The sequence below is a fragment of the Triturus cristatus genome, chromosome 12, assembly GCF_964204655.1.
Source record: "Triturus cristatus chromosome 12, aTriCri1.1, whole genome shotgun sequence".
Taxonomy (NCBI): domain Eukaryota; kingdom Metazoa; phylum Chordata; class Amphibia; order Caudata; family Salamandridae; genus Triturus; species Triturus cristatus.
In genome coordinates, this window is record NC_140595.1 from 143,239,141 (window position 1) to 143,257,416 (window position 18,276).

The 18,276-nt window shown below is 44.5% G+C and overlaps 1 protein-coding gene across 1 annotated transcript; it reads right to left on the minus strand.

The window, feature by feature from the left end:
* Positions 1 to 269: 269 nt before the first annotated feature.
* On the minus strand, positions 270 to 17,993 carry LOC146772925 (protein S100-A11-like). Its single transcript, XM_085639693.1, has 3 exons — positions 17,661 to 17,993; positions 5,231 to 5,389; positions 270 to 577 (listed from the first exon to the last, which is right to left on the minus strand). Exons 1-3 carry the CDS (start codon positions 17,661 to 17,663, stop codon positions 416 to 418), a joined length of 324 nt encoding a protein of 107 aa, XP_085495819.1. The 5' UTR covers positions 17,664 to 17,993; the 3' UTR covers positions 270 to 415.
* Positions 17,994 to 18,276: the final 283 nt, after the last annotated feature.

The following is an 18,276-nucleotide window of genomic DNA, read 5'->3' on the forward strand; positions in this document are numbered from 1 at the left end:
ACTTCCTATGAACATAACGGTTCACAGGGAATCTGAGGCTTGTGGCTCGATTGATTGATGTACCACATTGATTAGAGTGCCCCCTTATTGTACACTGGCTTTATTGTTTATTGCTATTCAAGCAATGCCTGAAGGGGCGGACCCAGAGTTCCAGAGCATGCTTTTGGTGTTGGGGGAACACTCTCGCACATGCCTAAAGTCCTATATAACCAGATCTAAAATGTCTGAGTGTTGTGGGATGCATTCAAAGTAAAGAGGACAAACCGCAGTTGAATTTTAATATAAACTTTATTTTTCTCTTTTTTTTTTTTTTTTTTTTACAAATAAGGCAACTGCCGGCATCCTAGCTTTATGGAATGTATACATGTGTAAGCAAAGTGTGATGTATGTCTGTGCATCCTTGTGATGTGGGAGTTCACGGCTTGGCCTTCATTATTGCCTCGTGGCAAGCAATCATCATACCCCCAATCAGGCTCAAAAACTCCTGGAAGTCAATCTGATTATCTTTCTTCCCATCAACACCACCGTCCAAAGAGGCCATCATTTTCTTCAGTGTCTCTTTTGGGTTTTTCTGACTCTGTAAATAAAAAATAAAAAAAATGATTAGGTCTTAAGTTTGTTGAAGTGAGGCGAGCAGTAGTTTTACAAGATAAGCAATAAAGAATTTTACATCTGATGGCTGGCAGGGTGTGCCCCACTAATATCGGAACAATATCAATTAGATCGAATAGAGACAAAAAAAAAACAACTGGTAAGTCTACAGTTTCTATACCCAGGTCCACAGGTATGTACCTACACAGTACACATCTTCAAGGTACGTAGATGTGGAGTGAATAGTAAATCTATGCTTCCCTATATGCACTTACCTCGATATTTGTATGCAATTTTTATATTTGATGTTTATATTCATTCGTACAATCAGCGGGCAGCGCGGGGGCAACCGCTATAAGGTGCAGCGGTGGCCCCCATATAACATCTCCTGTGCTTAGTCATCCATCGATCCTCCCCCTCCCTCCGACGTATTACCGCAACATTGCTTTTTTATCCCATGTTTGACTACGCTTTTGTAAAAAATGCAACTTGTAACTCATGAACCTCATGTACAGCGCTCCGATACCGCCGGGTCTAGCCAGCGCTATATAAAACTCATTAAATAACATGGGGATTGGATCGGCAATGACCGGGGTCACTTCATGGGAAAATGGACTTGACCAAGAGCAAAGTAGGCTTAAGATAAGACGTGAAAAAAAGGGCGACTGTTTAACCTCAGTGTCCTCACTTAAAGAGCAATTTTTTCAGAGTTACTCTGAATCACAAAAGTTAGGACACCGAATAAATAAAAAAAATAAAATAAAAAAAAAACTCTAAGGAGGTCATTTTAACATATTGGCGGCCTTTATCCAGTAAGACCAACATAAGATAACGAATCCTGCGCACACGCTGATAAAGCGAATTGTCCAATATAGCAGTATTCTAGTGGAGAGTGACGAAAATTGAGAGCTAGCATACATAACAAAGGGGCTGCCAGGGTTGCTCAAAACAAGAAATTCTGGTAAAGCGTGAGTAGGGGGTTAAGAAAGAAATCTCAGGTGAACAGATCAAAGAGTATCTAATTCTTGCCAGTTTAAGGGTTTTGACCTTTTAGGACCGTGAGGAATTTCCTTAACTGAAATTCACCATAGACAGGTAGTAGAGAAAAGGACACTACTATTCTGCAAGAATTATGGATTTACAATAAGGTGTTTCAAATGACAAAAAATGTTTTAACATGAAGAGCTTTCCTTCAATAAGTCATTATTGTGCAATAGCACACTTCTATTTTTCTTCCAGCCTGGCAAAACTCATTGGAGCCTAGTGAGAGCGCAGATTGCTTTTATCTCACTGAAGTGGAAATGGGGCCAATTTAATCTCAGCCCTCTTTATTCAACAGATTACCAGCTTCCCCTGCTTTGTCTCGAGCCCCCTCATGGGATTCAGGGGCATATGTATCAAAAGACAATTTTGTGAGTCCTAATAGCGAATTTTTGTGAATCGCTATTAAGGACTCGCAAAATGAAATGTTTGTAGGTTTCACAATATCAATTGAGATTCCTATGTCTTCCTTAACTGCAAATCGCAATTAAGGAATACCTTCCCATTCCTATGGGCCTCTAGGCCCATAGGAATGAATGGGAAGACATTCGCAATTTGCGAGTACCTATTCGGTACTCTCAAGTTGCGAATGCAATTAAGGGTACATGGGTGTTAGGACTCCCTGTTGCACCCCTGAAATACGGATGTGTGCACACTGGTGCACATACATGCCCCAAGGGCATGTATGTGCTCCACATGGCACTTTAAAAAAATTAACTTTTTGGCATTTTCTAGGAAATCGCAAATTACCACCAACTTGAGGTTGGTGGTAATTTGTGATTTCTTAAGGCAAATTTGCACAACTTGAGTGTTTCCAAAATTGCATTTACGGCATCACAATTTGCGATTCCCCTAAATGCATTCGCAAAATAGGGAATCGCAAATTTTGCAATTCCCTATTTTGCATTGGCCTTTTGGGACTAAACATCCCAAATGACTTTCCCGTTCGCAAACGGGACGATTCTCAGAATTACGAACTGCAATGTAGGACCATATGACACATTCCTGGATTATGTATTTTTATTTAAGGTGATTTGGGGCTAGTTTTAGGAATAGACAATTGAGAAATTCAGGACGCACATTGATCTCTGGGGAAACAGTGCAGGAAACCAAGGACCTGCAGACGCAAGAGGCCGGGCAGTGGAGATCGGGGCATGGTGGAATTAGGCAAAGTTTCTAGGTCAGACTAACAAAAGGACCAATCATAGGAGGTTCGAGGGAAACCGCAAGCTTCCAGAGGAACTTAAGAAGCAGAAGCCAGGTGCCTCCCAACCGCTTAGTTGCGTGTGTCAATCATAGTTTGACCGCCATTCTCTTTTTGCCGCACATTTGATTTTTAGTTCTGTTTCCATCTCCTCTGCAGGTACTGGTGATATTGCACTTCTTGGTTGATTATATTAACTGGATGGATCCTCTGTGCTGCTCTCTGAACTCATCCATTTCCATTTTGGGGTCCTCCAGTTCTGGAGTGCTCTTGACTCCATATCCTCAAACATCAGTTGGGCATCTCCTCCAGATTCAGGTTCTGAGTTTTGGGAGGGAGTCCCAGTACTCCTTTGGCTTGTTACAGGCATTCCAATGGCAAGACCCAACTTAATTTAGCATTCTGGTGTGTTTTACTCCGTGCACTTAGCTCGACGGACGTCCCTACCAGAGACAGTTCCAAAATAAAGAATTGATTCACCCCCCCCCCCCCCTCCCCCCAACCCCCCCCCTCTCTCCCTGGATCCCTTCACCCTTTTTACTCAGTAGAGAGGGCAGGATTTGCCTGTACCAGTTCTACCTTCATGGTGCAGTACCATTAGGCAAGCCACTATTGTTTTGTTTAGGGCACGTGCCAAGCAACACCTAAAGGATACAAATGAAGAACTTGAGCCTCACATAAATGCTGCCTGTGTTATACTCAAGTAGAAATAGTTGAACCTATAATAATCGACCTGGTCTTAAATGTCGATGGGACAAGGAGTACAGTTATCAGAAAGGTTCAAGCTTAAGCCAGTGGAAGAGACACAATTCAAAGAATTTGGCTTGGAGATTACCCATTGGTTTCCCTTGTGTAGGATAAAAACACTTTGGCTAACTATAGGAAATAGTGTGCATGTGATAAATTTATGTTGGTTCTTGAATGTTAAATCGAACAGACAATACCTAAAAACAGACTAAGTAAAATATACTTGGGAGGCCAGAATTACAAAGAAGCCACTGGTGAGCTTAGGTGAACAGAGAGGCCTGTTAGAGCCATCAGGAAGTGTGTGCTGCATGCTTAGTGATCACAGAAGGAGAGGATAACACTTCAGGAGCCTGGGTATCAGTAATCTAAGAGGAAAAGTGCTAGTAAGGAGATCATTTACAAAGTTATTTCTGAATCAAATAACTAGTTATCAAATGGAATTAATCAAAACCCAGACAGACTTTATCAAATCAATCTGTGAAAGCAAGGCGCAAATAAAAAAAATAAAAAAAGGCTTAAAATAAAATGCACCAAAAATACTTGTATTGTTGGTTACAGCAAGAACCGAAAACCCAGCATACATTAAATCATGTACATTCAATCAAGTCTGTTACTATCATACTCATACATTAATGCATGTGAAGTCACTCTTGATGGCTGGAATCAGTCCTTTGTATAAATACATCAATACAGGGCTCCAATCATTACCATGATAATGGCACTGCGCAGACGTTTTGGTCTCAAAATTCACAAGTACACGAGACCATCCTCAGGACCATGAATATTAATGGGTTGTTATGATGACCCACAGTAAATAGGTTTATCTGATACTAGTTACCTTAAGATTTATTGTTTACAGTAAGCAGTGAGCAAATCAGGTAAGGGCAGAGAGAAAACCAGGCAAGAGAAAATGTATAGATGGTCAGGCTTGTGCTTGAGAAGGAACTAAAGTCAGCTCCACTAAACTATTTTAGCTGTAGCATTCCGCTGTCGCCTCACGTACCAGCAGGAAAAAAATAAATGCTTAGTGATGGCACACCGACTGCCTTCGTGCACACAAATATTTATGCTTCTGATCTGGTACTTTGTCATCCATATGCCTGCAGGCAGTAAACCCCAAGAAACAGGGAAAAATAATTAATTGAAACTTGCAGCAGAGTTTCATCCAGCTTCCATGTTGAATTATATAGCTGAAGACTGAAGTATTTCAGCTTGTAGGCTGAAGGTTGTTTTGCAGGCTATGCCAAGATCTATCCAAGTGTGGAAGAAGTCTTTTAAACCAAATCATTCTCCTCAAGCAACTGACCTTCCACACTTATGTGAGTGTGAAAATTGGAAAACGTAACAAAAAGGGTTAAAAATAGGAGATTGTGGAATTAGGTTGTTTAAAAGTAATTTTCTAGCTGTAAAAAGATTTCAATTTAACATGATTTTTGATAGTATTATGGTTTCAATAGACACTCCATAAGGTGGCGCCATCTTTTTCTGGGTGTCTTAGCTGCTCACCTATGGTGCTATATACTTATTTAATCAAACTCAACTTGTACTCCTGCAATGGACTTTTTTGAAGTTCAGACCAGCAGTCAATGAAGGGATCTAAAAACATAGATTTGCTTGGGACAGTGGATCAAAAACACACAAATGTACCTTGGTGAAGCTTTTGAGCTCCACAGTCATGAAGCGTTCAAACTCGTCGAATGACATTTTGTTGCGGTCCCCTTCCTTGCCGGCGTAGCGCTGAAAAGTGGTGATCAGGTATTCCATAGTGCGCTCCATTTCTGAAGGCGGATCTTTACACATCTGTGCCTAGGCAAAAAACAAAATATAAACAATTAAAATGCGATACTAGCAGAGAATATTTCTTACAAACCCACATCAGAGTTGGAAGCCCTATGTAAACAAAGCAAAAATGTGGTAATGCCATGGGGGGGCGGGGACGAGCAGGAGTCCCTGCACCCCCCTAGATACTAACCGACTGCAAAAAGGTAAATACCTTGCTGAGGAACCTCTATTACCTCGCTTTGCAGAGCTTACTGCGACCGTTTCAATCCTGGCAATCAGACTTTGGAATAGCCACTCGCTGTCTTATAATGTCCCTCGTCCTGTTGATTGCTTTCCATCCCCGCTGCACCTAGATATGGTTGACTTTGCTGCGGGCATCAGAAATAGCAGCCTAAAGGACAGTTTGTCCGACTAGGAGGCATATGTACAAGCCCCCATCGCTACCACAACGTCACTTTTACAGACGTTGGGATAGGGGCTGTGCCCTATGTACAAGGCAGCGTTAAGCCATATAACGTGGCTTAACGCTGCCTTGAACACAAGGCCCCCTTTCACGCTATGGTTAGCATGAAAGGGGCATGCAGTGGGTGTTGTAGTGGGTGTTCCACTGCAACGCCCATTGTATAGGACGCTGCCCCCTATGTACAAGGGTGGCATACATAGGAGGCAGCACCAAAATTAAGACCAGGAAAATCCTGGTATTCAGTTGGCGAAACAAGGACAAATGCATCATTTCTCCTCGGTTTTGATTTTTCCATGTGTGCTGCTTGTGCAAATACCATGGTTTGTTTATGTACAGGAAGGGGACCCTCCTTTATTCCATTGAGAGCTAAAGTATGTGATGCTATAAGCAGTTATACAGAAATGTGTATGGTGTTTGGGTTATGTGAATTATGAGCTCTGACAATTGGCTTTGACATGGCCTCATGTCATCTTGCTTTCTGGCTGCCTTCAAGTTGGTTGGGTTAATTAGGAGTTCTTACTATTGGCTTTGGCATGGCTTCCATGGCATCTTGTTCTTTGACTGACAATTGGCTTTGACAGGGCCTCATGTCTGACTTTGCCTTGTTTTTCTGCGTGCCCAGCAGTGCTCGCAAGTTATTTGCGTTATTCACATTCATGATCTTGCTGTTTTCCTGAGCGATTGTTTGTTTAATGTACTCTGGAAGGCCTTGTGAGAGCTTCGTCAAGATACAGGCTGGGAGATGTGAGAATGGAGGATGGGATGTGAGCGCTCCTTACTGCCATGGGATGCTTGCTTGGAACTTGGGTCAGTTCTGGTAAAATTCCTCTGGCGCTGGGAGGTCTTTCGCGAATCTTCTAGTGTGTTTAAAGCGGAGGGTTGCAGACTGAGAAACTGGGAGTTTGGAAATCTGAGCGAGGGGAGACGTGTCTATCTCTGAGTGACCCTGGTAGCTATAGCTCTGAACCCTGGCTGTGAACTTCCCCGGCCAGAAGTGGGCTAAGATGCAGATGCAGAGTTTGCACCAGGTGATGTATTGAGTTGTGGTTATGGCTTTGATCATTTGAAGTGTTTTCTTTGTGGTGTGGGAGGTGCACATCCAGAGTAATCCTCTGCTGTACATCTTTCTGCTCTCTTGCAGGACGTCCAGTATATCTCATGTTATTTGCTGCTTGTTTATTAATCAGTATTATTCATGCAATTCGATTATAGTTTGCTACATATATTTGAATCTTGTGCATTTGGCATCTGAGACAGCCTTTGTTTAGATACCATTGTGTAATAAACCCCAAGCCTTATTCTAAAAGAGAGTCCCCTGCATTTTATTTTACTTGTTCATTTAAAAAGTGTTTGATACACTAATTAATCTGCATTTACTGATATATTTGGCCTTGGCCTACTGTTCATTAATAAACTTGTGTTTTATTTCAAAGCACCCGAATTTGTTTTTCTTGCCTAAAGGGAGTGCTGTGTCCTTAAATCGTCTTTAGGAAGTGCTGTTCAAAGTGTATTTTTGAAGGTGCAGTGGTATATTTGCCTCCCAGAAAGGGAGTGCAGGAGTTGGGTGTGTTCTTTTAGTGAAAAGCAGATTCGTTACAGTAAGACTAAGGAAAGCACAGTCAATGGTTTCTCTGAAAAGATATGTAGAGATCTCGACCACAGATTATATAGAACCATATCTTCTTTGGGTCCCGAATTCCATTCACATAAGTTAGCTTACCCTCTTCAGGCTGTGCTTTATACACGACATGGTAGAATTTCCTAAATAAAGGGTTTGGATCCCCCACCATAGTAATCGTGATCAAGTTTCCATACAAAGAACAAACCACTTTATATTGTTTTGTCCCTTGCATACCTATTTTAAGCAAAATTATTTAATCCCCCGATTTAGAGAACTCAAAACGGGAATGCGTAAAGAAGGCCTGACCCTCTTACAGAAACTGTTCAACCATTTTATCAGGAAGGCTACCGAATTAAGGAAGATACATGAAATGTCTGCAATATAATAATTCGGCAGTTTAGATCTTTTGAAGCTGGTGCATCTCTGCCTACATACCCCTTTTTACGTTTCATATGATCGTGCTCTAAATAATACCAGAGAATGTATTATTTGGTGGAATAAGAGACCCAGATGGTTTGTCGATTGTAAATGGTTTTAAAGTTTAATAATCTGAGAACTTATGTATATTTGACATTTGTGGTCAAATGACTGAATAAAGTATGGTTGGACTGAGAGTTTGTCGGTCCGACTGCTGAAGAACTGCGCCCGCTAGGAGACCGATGCATCTGCGGCCTTCTGACCGCCATATTACGAGTTACCCCCCAGGGGCTGCGGTGGTGGGCAATTATTCCCACATATCAGTTACTGTGTTCATTCAGACTTCCTGTGTCGAACGCACACATATGCAGGATATCTGGGGAAGAGAATACCACCTACCCATTGCCAGAGTCCAACCCATATGTGGGCAGTCCCGGTAATGGGTACATGGGACCAAAGCATGCACTTGTCTTTCGCAAAAAAGACAGGGTCGTATTCCTCGGGGTGAAGATGCTGCTGTGTAGGTGCAGAACCTGGAGAAAGGGATCTGTGTCGAAATCTGCTAGGAAGAACTGGAAAGGAGTATGCACCCCAAATCCTTCGTCTCTGCTGACCTTGAGGCAGCAGTCTGACCACCACGGTCTGCTTGTCACGACACCAACTTTTAATACAGATGGAGGTGTTGCACCTTTGTGCTGCCCAATGGAAGCTACCTTCCCCTGACCATGGTGCGGAGAGAGAGAGAGAGAGTGTGTGTGAGACAGAGTGAGAACAAGTATTCAGCTGCTGCCAAATAAAAACCACTGTCAGAGATGAGATTGACTTTGCTCAAAGAAAAGATCTGGTCTGAAATGACCGATGGGGAGCGAGCTCTAGTCCCTCCTTGGCAATTAAGATATGCCTACATGGTCGTATTGTCCATTATGATTGACTGGTCCTGAATCATATGGAAAAAAAATATTTGACTGCCAGACAGACCACCTGGAGCTCCCCCCAATTGACGTGACCAGACGCTTTGAGCTCTTGTCAAAGACCCAGGACCTATTGCATACCAGTCTAAACCCCCGCCAATCCCCCCCACAACCTCATTTCACGCACATCTGTTGTGATGACTAGCTGGTCTGGAGGACGCAAGGGAATGCCCTTCTGTAGGTTACACGATCCAACCACCAAGCCAGCTCCAATTTAATCTCCTTTGTCATCAGGAGAAGAACAGACATGTCCCGAGGGGCTGGAGCTCTGTGCCCCAGTATGAACCATATCAGCTGGTTCAAATGGAACTGAGCCAAGGGAACTAAAAATATTGTTACAGCAAAGCCCCCCTGAACGCTTATCCAGGCCTACATATTGGGACAAGTCGTCGTCTGATTCAGTGTATAAGACTTAATTTTCAGAGCTCTTTTGTCATGCAGAGTAACTATGCTATGGTCCGTACGAAATCTGGCACCTATAAAAACACGATTTTGCTCTGGGAGCAGCAGAGACTTCTTGGCATTTGTCAGAAATCCATGCTCCATCAACATCTGCAAGACCTTGTTCACATGCTCCATCATGTGATGGAATTGAATACAAAGCAATTGTTTAGATAGGACTGAACAGATTCCCCGTTGATGCAGCAATGCCAATAAGGGAGCCAGTATCTTTGCAAATACCCATGGACCGATTGCAACCCGAAAGATGAACCTGAAGAGTAATCCCACTAGCATAAAAGTGCAGAGACCTTTGATGGCCTTGATGAAGAGGTATGTGCAAGTATACATCCTGCAAATCTGTTATTTGCCAAAAAAGTCCTTGTCAGAGACCATAGGAATACAGTGTTACAAAGATACCATAAGAAATAAATGGTCTTTATCAAACGATTGAGCCTCTAAGTCCAGTACTGGTCAAAGAGGATGAATCCACCATGACCCCCATTACTTTAGAGGTACCAGAAAGTTTCTTCTTGAGCAAGGAGGCCAAAACGCCTACCCACAAGGCCCCCCATTTTATGGGATCCCTGGGAAGGCAGTAGGATGCACCCAGATTCAGAAGGCTGCTAGCCGAACTGGATAAAGTTGCCGTCTGAAGGATGCTCGGCACCCCTGATCTGTAAAATTATTTCTCTAAGTCTAGAAAGCTCCTCGAGCCTTCCTCCCACTGCTTCCAAGATTGAAGGATGGAATAATCCGGAAAAAAGATTAGATCCCACTTTTCAACGACTTTCTTGGTTGGCACTTGAGACTGAGGAAATATAGACTCCGCTTCCTTCAGAGTCAGGGACTTCTGAATAAATCTGATACACAGAAGAACAGTTTATACTGGAGAAAATTCAACACGACAATAAAGTACACAAATAGGACCCTCGGGAGAGACCTTTTAATTAAGTCAGTCTTGTGTTTCTACACGGACAGCACTTCGCATGCTAGACATTTTTGGGCCAACGCTTGTAATCCTAAAATATAAACTACGAGTCCCATAATGCAAACTGATCTCGGCAGGCATAAAAAAAATGAATAAAAAAATCAGAACTGGCCGTGGCAGTTACAAACACAGCCAGGCCTGCCTGCAACAGTTCTGTTTTTTTTTTGTTTTTTGTTTTTTGTTTTTTTAAGAACCCCAGAAAAGCCTTATAAAGCAACTAACCCAGTCTGGATCCTGGGTCAGCTTTGTTGCTATAACACCTTTGGCGGCTGGGTTTAAGTCTTCCAGTAGGATAGCTCTCCCACAGCCTCGTTTTTTCCAGATTTTCAAAGGGAAACGAGTCTAGGTGCCGGATTCTTAAGCATTTATAAGGGGCATATCAACAACAACCGGCGATAATTATCTCAACAACAACCGGCGATAATTATCTCTAAGCGCACTTAGCGCTAGGATAATTATCGCCGGCTAGAGTGAATTTTTATCGCTGAGATAGTGTGCTATTAGCAACGCTTATCTCAATAGCGGTAAAAATCCTCACGCTAACGTGTATCGCTGGAAACCCAGTGATAATCTCACGTTACCTTGTTGATAGGGACAGGCAATCTTAGCCATGATATCCTCCTTCCATAGGATATCATGGCTAAGTCAGAAAAATACCAGATGTAAAAAAGCAGCGTTAACCGCGGTTAGCGCTGCTTTTTTTTGTCTCTAACAGGGTTAGCGACATTCTTGATAATAGGAGAAATGTCGCTTAGCGACATTTCTCATATTATTTTACTCTGGAATGCCCCCTTTGCATCTTATTAGAGATGCAAGGGGAAGCTTAGAGTAAAAGGGTGCTAACATGCAAATTTGCATGTTAGCACCCTGTTGATAGGGCGCTAGTTTTATCTCTCCTTTTTTGGCTTTTAAAGCCAAAAAAAGCAGAGATAAAGCCCTTGTTGATATGCCCCTAGGTCACCCTCAGACAGACCTACTAAAACCTGTGAATGCCGTGTGTTTTTCCGAAATACAAATGCCGTTAGCGGAGCTTGTTCGTTTGAGAAAGACAAAGGCATAACATTCCAAAAAGCTGAGCAGAGGCAAACGTGATTTATTTACCCAAAGGTGTGCACGAGCAACTAGTTCACAACTTTCGTATACCTGCCAACTCACACGGTGCTGCCACCGTGTGACACATGATATCGGCTCTCAAACAGTCTCCCAGTGAGGAACCTATAGCACACGGTGGCAACACCCCAGGAAATTGGCACCACCCTCAACAAGCTTTTAGGAGGGGGGTAGGGTGGTGTTCAAAAGTGCCTGTAGGTACTTCTCGGCACGCGGCCTCGACCCTTCAAGGCCCGCCCCCTCCTCACACCGAGGTTGTTCAACTTGGCAGATATGCTTTCATCTTTAATAATGTGTCAGGCTTGTAAAAAAAAAATATATATATGAAAAACAAAGCTGAAATGCCTTAAACCAGGTTTAGAGTATATTCCTAAACATCTGGATTATTAACACCACTATGGGATAAATAAACGACTTCACCCCACACCAACCACCTAGAGTTTAAGACCTAAAGACAAAAATGAAAAAAAAAAAAAGAAAAAACCCACAACAAAATCGTGGATCCATGAAGAGTGTCCTGGAGAAGGCATATTTAAAGGGCTTTGGTCAGGCTCCCAGAATTACTATAGCCCTTTGGGATAATTGATCGATTCCTTGCAGGCAGCGCTGCCTAAAATGGGGATATTTGAACTGGCTTTGGGCAAGTTTCAATGGAATTCAGAATTTCTCCCTCAAAAGCAGTAAGTGGTGTGGCTGTCTGGGCCTTTGTGGGCTACTCCCCAAGTCTCCCACCCCCCAATGCCATGTTCCCTAAAGGGTCGTAAGCACATCCACATACTGGTCATCTATCATGCTCGCCTTCGCTTCACTCAACACACAATCACTGTCTACATGTTTGAAGCAGCAAGCTAAGGGCAGTCTCTGCCATATATGCAGACCACTGATGCACTTCGCTACCATACGATTTCTAAAGTTTTAAAATTCATTCCAATTAATTTAAAGACGATAGATGCTCAGACTGGTACTCAATGTAGCCAATTCAGGTGGCGATACAGATACTATTAGTTCAGTCTTCTCAGTACATTTGAATAGGGATCCAGGCTACATTTGTTAAAGAAGGGGAAATAAAACTACGACAAAAAGCCTCAGGACGGTGGAATGCGGTTCGTTTAACACAGCCCTGATAAGCAACGCATGACCTGGCTTGAAAGAACTTGCATTCCACTCTTGGGTGGGCCTGCCACACAACCTAGGAACTGCAAGCAGTGTAAAGCATACAGTCAATGTGTTTGAAATACTAGTCACCCCACCTCAAAACTATTCATAAATGAGAAGTGGGAAAGGGTGGCGCGCTTTGTGAACGCGCCTCCCCTAAAAAGCCCTCTTTGATAAATGTTGAGCGAGATCAGCTTCAGCACCGATTGCCCATTTTTGTTACAATTTTGGCTAGTAGCAGCCCAGTAAGGCCAGCAGTATCTAGAGCAAACGTATAGTACCAGTCACTAACTTAAGTTCGGCCCAATTGACATACTTTTAGGGGAGGACTTTGAAACAGCTATTTCATCCTCAAACTCAACGATCCCCGCCTTGGGGCTAGCCAAGGTGTGATGGGAGTTTTAACCAGACCAGTTCTCCGCCTGCCTCGGTGCCTGGACTTGTCTCAGCATCGCCTGCCACACCCTTGAAGGCGGAGGTGCCGCAACACGTTTCACCGCCTTGTACAGCTCAGCGCCGAGCAAGGCAGCTCCCTCCCATGCACACTCCTAAAGCTCTCCAATGCCCCCAAGAAGGCTGCTCAGAATCATCCCATTCAGAGTCTGCTGTGGGCGTCAGTAACTACTAATGAAGGTGTATGCACAGCATCCGACTCATAGAAAACTGAACAAAATGTGCATCATTGTAACAGTTCAAGGGCAAAAACAACTGGATCATAATGCATGCAACGGATTAAGAAAATGCAGGTGTGTGAATTCTCAAGTCCACACTGTAGCGGTCTAGTTGTTGTGAGCTGGCGACCCCAGGAAGCACACACATACTATGTATCACTCTCTGGCCAGGCGTGGCCAGAGAGACTATAAATAAAAGGGCGGAGGTCGCTCGTGACCTTCCGGCCCAGACTAGCACACCTGCCTCATGTGTATGTTTTATTCCCCACCGTAATCCCCACGTGGCCCACCAGTGATGGGCCCCATCACGCTGCAGTGCCCTCACCCACGGGCAACTCTACACACACATCGGTGTCTTATCCGTTCCAGGTTTTTCTTCCTTTGCATTCTGGGTGGAATACTCCCAATGTTAAACTAGGGCAAGACTACAAACTCCACAGCCCAGTGAAAGCGCCAGCCTCGAAGAGAGATGCACGCATATACTCGGATTCTTGAAAGCTCCGATTATATCAACTTTGAAACAAGTTGGGCATCCTCTTTATATGTGCCGGTTGGAAACTGGACTTTTTTTTGCAGAATCTACACAGGCAGCAAGTAGAGGAGAGATTGTGGCCTAACGGCTAGGAGGAAGAGGGGGGAGGTCAAGCTCAAATCTGGGGAACTGGGTTCGAGTCTCGGCAGGGACACGCAACATCTTGTGATTCTGGGCAAATCACTTATCTCCCCGTGCCTAATAAAATAAATGTATCCAGTTGTAACGAAACTGGTGCTATTCAAAGGGCTCCGATACCTACGGGCCAAGCTCGCGCCATGTAAAATTCCGAAGGAAAAAAAACACGCAAGTGCTAAGAGACTCCCAGCATCCCTCGTGTGCCATGTGTAGGGGTCTATCATGTTTGGAATCAAGAGATCCCCCTTCCAACTAGAAGCATCTAAGACTTCTGAAAATGTGCTGCCCTTACAACCTTCCGCATATATATTCACATACCAGCAACCCCGATTCAGTGGACTCCCTACTTTAAGCCAAAAATGACTTGATTGAAACGGTCCTCAACTAAAATGAAATGGCCTCCGCTTCAACGGGGAAATTGAATTACCATTATTTAATCTTTCAGAATCTCTACTCCCTCTGCCCTGTTTCCAAAGGACGCACCAGGCAATTGACCAAAATGACAAGCACAGCAGAGGCGGCATCGTTGATAGCTAGGGACAGGGCAGGGTTGACACCTTGTTCCCGAGACTCCTATTTTATGCCGAGATTTTTGGGGAAGGGCAAGCGAGGTAAACTGCAGAGGGCAAGTATGTCGGGCGCATTTAAATCAAGTCAACTTTGTTCCTGCCCTCAAGAAGGGGTCGAAAGGTCAAGCTTGGAAACTTTTGAAAGGAAGCCTCAAGGCACCCTCTTTGAAAGAGGGTGGGAGAAAGGTCATTGGTGGCCGCGGTACCTCATGACGAATGGGATGCTTGGGGGTCATGGCTTCGTTAGCTCACCTGCCAAGCACCACACGTATGCAGCACCTGTGACGACCCCTTGGCCAATCTACAGCAGCAGTGTCGTTATCCTGGGTAGACCGTCGGCTGCAATGAAGTTCGATTCATATCTTGTTTTATTTGACGCTTTTACAAATTGATGTGCATAGCTCCTCAAATCACACCAAGGATAAAGACACAGGCATCCGATTACAAACGCCTTGGATTGAACTGCCTCTAGGCGCTTTGTCCGTCAGTCAATGTTTGAAAGAATGCCCCGAGAGTAAGTTCTAGATGGCCTGTCACCCTTACTCCCTCGGTAGACCAAAAGCTTCCCTGTCTTTTGTGACCCCTAAGCTCCTCCCACTCGGTCCATGGACCCATCATCACTGTGGCCTAGGTTACTGCAGTTCACTTGACTCCAAGCTCTTCCCTCGTCTCTGCCTAAGCACAGACGATATAGTAGTGTGTCCCCATGGCTGTACCACACGACCTTGCGCTCTCAGTCTCTGGAGGTTTCTTCAATCCATCTCGAATGTATGACTAACGGGATTTAATTGACACTGGAAGGATGAAAGGCGGACCTGGCCATACAAGGTTGTGTTAGAAATCTGCAACCTACAGACTGCTGGTAGAGATTCCGCAGCAGGTGCCTTGACCAACCAAGCTGTTTTACAGTCGGGGATAAAAGACACAACGTTTGCCATGCCTTTGACTTGCACCTCTGAAGCTACACAACTGCGGCCATTAGTTATAGACCACGAAGCATGCTAATTCACCCCTGAAGCGACATACGGTACTAATTACTGAAATAGATCCACAAAACACTGTTTTATACATCTATTTCTACAAATCTGGTACTATGTGTCCCTGCAGGAGCAAACAGAACGCACGCCCCCAAAGCTGACCCTCTAAAGTAGGAACAGCTTTACGGCAAAAGGCCGGAAGATTGCGCTGTACGTGATCCCCCATCACAGCGCTGCTGCCAAGAACTTGCAACACCCCTGGCTCCAACTGTAGGGGAAAGAACGTTGAACCGACAAAGTGACTCAGAAGTTCATTTTGTAATATCCTTCCTCAGCACATCTACTGTAATCTCAGCGACGGCTAGCGCCTGGAGGCCGCTTTACTTGCTGCACACGCCCCACGCGTTGACCGATCCCGAGATCTCATAAGAAATACATTTAACAAAAATCCAACCCGTCAAGTCTCAATGTTCAGGCATCCGTCTCTTTACCACTCAGTGCGCTACCCACGTCACGCCTCCCCACCTTCAACCGCTCTGAAAAGGCCGAAAGGTGACGTGTCGGTACTACAGCAACGACCAGAAAACAATTTGGACGGAAGGTTCAAAAGACTGCCCCACCCTGTGGGTAGATGTTCAAAGAAATGTGCAGGCTAGGATGCGGGAGGCGTGCCCCTGGCGAGAGTTGCCAGGCGTCTGAAACGGTAACCCCCCCCCCCCCTCGAACTAATGCATGGTGCCCCCCCCGTAAAAGCCTGCATCTGTGACGTTATGCGAACTAAGGGGCATATCAGCAACAGACGGCGATAAATATCGCAAAGAGTGCTTAGCGCTTTTATAATTATCGCCATCTATCGCTGGAATTTATCGTTCAGTTAGTGAGTCGCGTTACTTCTGGGCAATAAAATTCCCGCATTAACCAGGGAAATGGGCCAACACCGCTGGAAAACCAGCAATGTTGACCCCAAAACGTAGAATGCCTTGGTGATAAAAACCCTGTGGTCGTATCACCATAATCCACCTCCCATGTTAGCTATGCCTTAGTCTGGAAATTAACAGACGTTAAACTCCTGCGTTAAGGCATAGTTAACAGGATTTAAAATATCGCTACCCCTCGTTGATATCACAAAGCCGGGGTAGCGATAGTTTCCCATGGTGTTTTGTCAGGCACGCCTTCTTTGCATCTCATTAGAGAAGCAAAGCGAGTCGTGAACAAAACGGGAGCTGAATCAAGGAAACGCACTGGCGTGTCCTTGCAAATAATGCGATATAATTATCGCCGCTTTTCGCCCAAAAAGGGACGCAAAAGCAGTGATAATTATATCACCAGCCCTTTAATGATATGCCCCGTACAGTGCCCACGCACTCCTACAAGTGCGACAATCCAGACTGTTGGAGGCCCCCACAGATCTAGAGCAGGTATTAGCTGCATTCAATGTATATAGAAATTTAAACCATAAAAAAAAAACCACACACACACCACCCCCCATTGTGCTCATCTTTAAATTACACAAACAAATGACACAAACAGCGCCGCCATGTGGCAACAGTCATAAGCACCGGTGTCCGTTGCCAAGCGCTAGAAGCCACCGGCTCAAATTAAGCGCTGCGAAAATACCTTCGAGGCAAATGTAGACCTTTATCTATCCGATGGCGACAAGTGATCAGCACAGAGCTGGGTTAAATACTATCCGTTAGTACAGCGCTTTCGCGATTAGCATTACATTAATAAGTTACTCTTAAACACCTTGACTCAATATCACGCTGGCCCCATGCCTTCTCTAGCGTGTCTTCTAAGTTTAATACTGTCGGGAGGAGGCTTGTTCCCCATCACGAAAAGTTAAACGTATTGCTGCTCTTAGTTCAACGCACACTCCAGACACACAGCGAGAGCCTCACACCTTGAGAACAGTAGTAGATAGCATTTCTGGGTGGAGGCGAACTACTGTATTATGAAAATCTACTTTAAGCCTTCGAGGGTTATGCGCTGTGAGATCCCATTTCCATGAAAGCGCTACACACAGTCCGAGTCCGTCTCAAATTACAAAACCGTTCAAATAAAATTTAAATACAGCAGGCAAAGCAAAACTTCACATTCCGTTTCTGTGAGCGGATGGACCCTAGGATACATGGGACATTGGGACTAGACCCCCATAGTTCGGCTTCAGGTGGTGAAAGGCGAGGCAGTTTTTTAGCAGCTGTGCGGTGTGTCGCAGTGGAAAATACGAGTCAGTCAGGCTTACCATTGTGAAAGTTCTGGAAAGGGCTGTCCGTTTGTGTCTGAACCGTCTCTGGAGCAACGAGCAACAGGCGGAAAGCTGCAGGCAGCAGATTTTATAGAGCCTCCCAGCTTTGTTCAGCTACACAGCCAACGCCCTAAAGTGACTTTTTTTTACATTCCTCACATGTGAGCACAGCCCACTTCTGGAGAGCGTGAAGCTGACTTCCTGACTCTGCCCTCAAAATGGCGGTGCTCGTTTCTGTAGTGAAGTAACTACGCCTCTCCTACCGTAGGCTGCAGCACGAAAAGCTCTCCTCTCTGGACACAATCGGGCATTGCTAATCCTACGCTTTTCTCATTTGCCTTCACTTGTCTGCTTAATTGCTACAGCGCGCACCTGATAGTAATTGTACTCTTTTGTCATTAATGATAAAATGCTGCGCCGCTCTACTTCGAACAGGGAGGGACCTTGGATTGCATGTTTGCCACACATTTCTGCAGGCAGGGAACCTCAGCCGCCTACCTGTGGCAGACGAGTTTAACTTCTCCAAGGGTTCTCTAAGAGTGAGAATAAAAAGTTTAGACTTGTGGAACAAAACTACAGTATATAAATTAGGTAATGGTTTTGATGGAATCTG

What these genes read in the sequence shown, in the direction of transcription:
- LOC146772925 (XM_085639693.1), bottom strand. An exon ending in AGCTCAAAAGCTTCACCAAG is followed by an intron (nt 578 to 5,230) that starts GTACATTTGTGT and finishes TTTTATTTACAG; the next exon opens with AGTCAGAAAAACCCAAAAGA.